This window comes from Meriones unguiculatus, chromosome 1 (genome assembly GCF_030254825.1).
Source record: "Meriones unguiculatus strain TT.TT164.6M chromosome 1, Bangor_MerUng_6.1, whole genome shotgun sequence".
NCBI classification, from domain to species: Eukaryota; Metazoa; Chordata; class Mammalia; order Rodentia; family Muridae; genus Meriones; species Meriones unguiculatus.
In genome coordinates this window covers 17,825,411-17,827,633 of record NC_083349.1, presented here as the reverse complement: position 1 = coordinate 17,827,633, position 2,223 = coordinate 17,825,411, and the positions used below count along the sequence as shown (strand labels likewise).

The window sequence follows — 2,223 nt, the reverse complement described above, 5'->3', positions numbered from 1 at the left end:
CAGCCCACAGCTTAAATAGCCTCTGGGTAGCCAACCCCAGTGTGCCATGTGGGCAATGCAGATAGGTCCACATACATGGAAGTAAGCCAGATCCTTGGCCTTAGCCAAATGTGGAGTTCTTCGTGACAGAGAGCACTCACCATCGGGAAGGTGGAAGGCAGAAACCAGCTCCATCTTTAAGGCACGGCATTACGCAGCTCTCTGCAGTTCCCCCTTTTTGTTTTAGACGCATCAGGCAAGAGTAGAGGTCTGATCTCTGAAAAGCACTTTGTTTTGTGACTATCACTTTTAAAATAGTTTCTACCAGTCAGAAAAACATGATTGTGAGGATCTCATTACATCTGAAGAATATTGTTGCATCTGAGGTTACAGTGAGTGGAACCGTCCAGTCCTTGCAGCAGAGAAAGGTTTTCTAAAGCAGCAATAGCTCCATGAGGCTGCACTCAGAAAAGCAAGTTTAGGAACAGCCTAGGCCAGGAGAACAGCCTGCACATCTCCACCTAATGTGAGAAAGAGGGCAAGAGTCTGCCCAGGGCCAGCTTGACATCCTTGTTCCTCAGTGTGTAAATGAGGGGGTTCAGGGTCGGGCTGAGGACCGAGTACAGCACCGAAGTCACTTTGCTTCTTTCTGGGCTGTAGCTGGAAGCAGGACTGATGTAGGCACAGAACACAGAGGAGTAGTACACACAGACCACGATGAGGTGGGAGGAGCAGGTAGAAAAGGCCTTCCTCTTGCCCTCAGCAGAGTGCATGCGCAGGATGCTGGCGATGATGTAGCCATAGGACAGCAAGGTGAGCACAAAGTTGATGCCTCCATAAAAGACATCTGCCATAAGAGTCATAATGCTATTCACATATGTGGGGCTGCAGGAGAGCAGGAGGAGTGGGGGGATCTCACAGAAGAAGTGGCTGATGACCTTGGGGCCACAGAATGACAGCCGTGTCATCAGACTAGTGTTGATAGAAGCATTCAGTGCACAGATGGACCACACGCCAATGGCCAGGGCCCCACACAGCTGTGGGCTCATCCTGGAGCTGTAATGCAGGGGATAGCAGATGGCCACATAGCGGTCATAGGCCATGACAGTGAGAAGCAGCAGTTCAGAGGATCCAGACCACACAAGGAAGAAGAGTTGGGTCATGCATCCCTTGAAGGAGATAGTGTTTTCTTCAGAGACTAGACCAACCAGGGCCTTGGGCAGCACAGAGGAGGTGCAGATAATATCCATGGTGGCCAGGTTGCACAGGAAAAAGTACATGGGGCTGTGGAGCCCAGTGCTGGAGGCAACCAAAGCAATGATCACTATGTTGCCTGTGAGAGTCATTGTGTAGAGGGACAGGAAGCAGACTATCAGGAACAGTCTTAGACTGGGGTGCTCTGAGAAGCCTTGCAGCACAAACTCTGTCACCATTGTCTGATTGGGACTGAGCATCCTTGTGGGGAGTATCCAGTTCACAGATGTGTCTGTCATCTTCTGAGAAAATATTAGTTTACCACGCCAAAGCTTGAATTAGAAATTGGATCATCTCAAAATTCTCTGCTGTCAGAAAAGGAAAAAGTGAATGTATTTCCATCGGATAAGCCTCTTGTCCCTCATTTCCTTACCACATGATTTGATGTGTGTGTGTGTGTGTGTGTGTGTGTGTTTAATTTTGACTTTTCACCAAGAATTTTCTCCCTGTAGATTTGGATCAAGGACATCTGCCCCTCCCTCATCTTCTTGCACATGTGGACCGAGTGAAGCATTCATCACTCAAGACCTGCCTGTGCTTGCCTGTGTCTGTCAGCTGTAGCTCTGTGCTGTGCTGGCGGTGCTGGAAACACAGTGTCCCTTACATCACTACAGCAGGATTCTCCACACAAGCCATATTTTCAATGGATGCACACTGAGATGACACTCGCACCTTCCTTCACACCAGAGCTACTGGATTCCAAGTCACTTTCTTTTGAGTGGGATCTTTTCTATCTATCCAAACCTTATCATTATAATTCTCTATGGCTATGTAGACACTTATCTTCTGATTTAACTTAACTATGATTTGTGATTTTTTTTTCCTGTGGATGAAACTGTCCTGATTATAATCCACTTCTAATCTATTTCCCCAGAGAGCACTTCTTAAAACCTCAAACTATAAAAAGAAGGTACTTCTATGCCTTTTCTGTCTCAACAAAGCATAGTGGCATCAAAGTCAAAACATCCTGACGTAAAATCATTGCCATAT

At 47.1% G+C, this 2,223-nt stretch overlaps 1 protein-coding gene across 1 annotated transcript; it reads right to left on the bottom strand.

Moving 5' to 3' along the window:
- Window positions 1-429: 429 nt before the first annotated feature.
- On the bottom strand, window positions 430-1,451 carry LOC110555081 (olfactory receptor 13A1-like). The gene has a single exon (XM_021648083.2). The coding sequence runs from the start codon at window positions 1,431-1,433 to the stop codon at window positions 501-503; it is 933 nt and encodes a 310-aa protein (XP_021503758.1). The 5' UTR covers window positions 1,434-1,451; the 3' UTR covers window positions 430-500.
- Window positions 1,452-2,223: the final 772 nt, after the last annotated feature.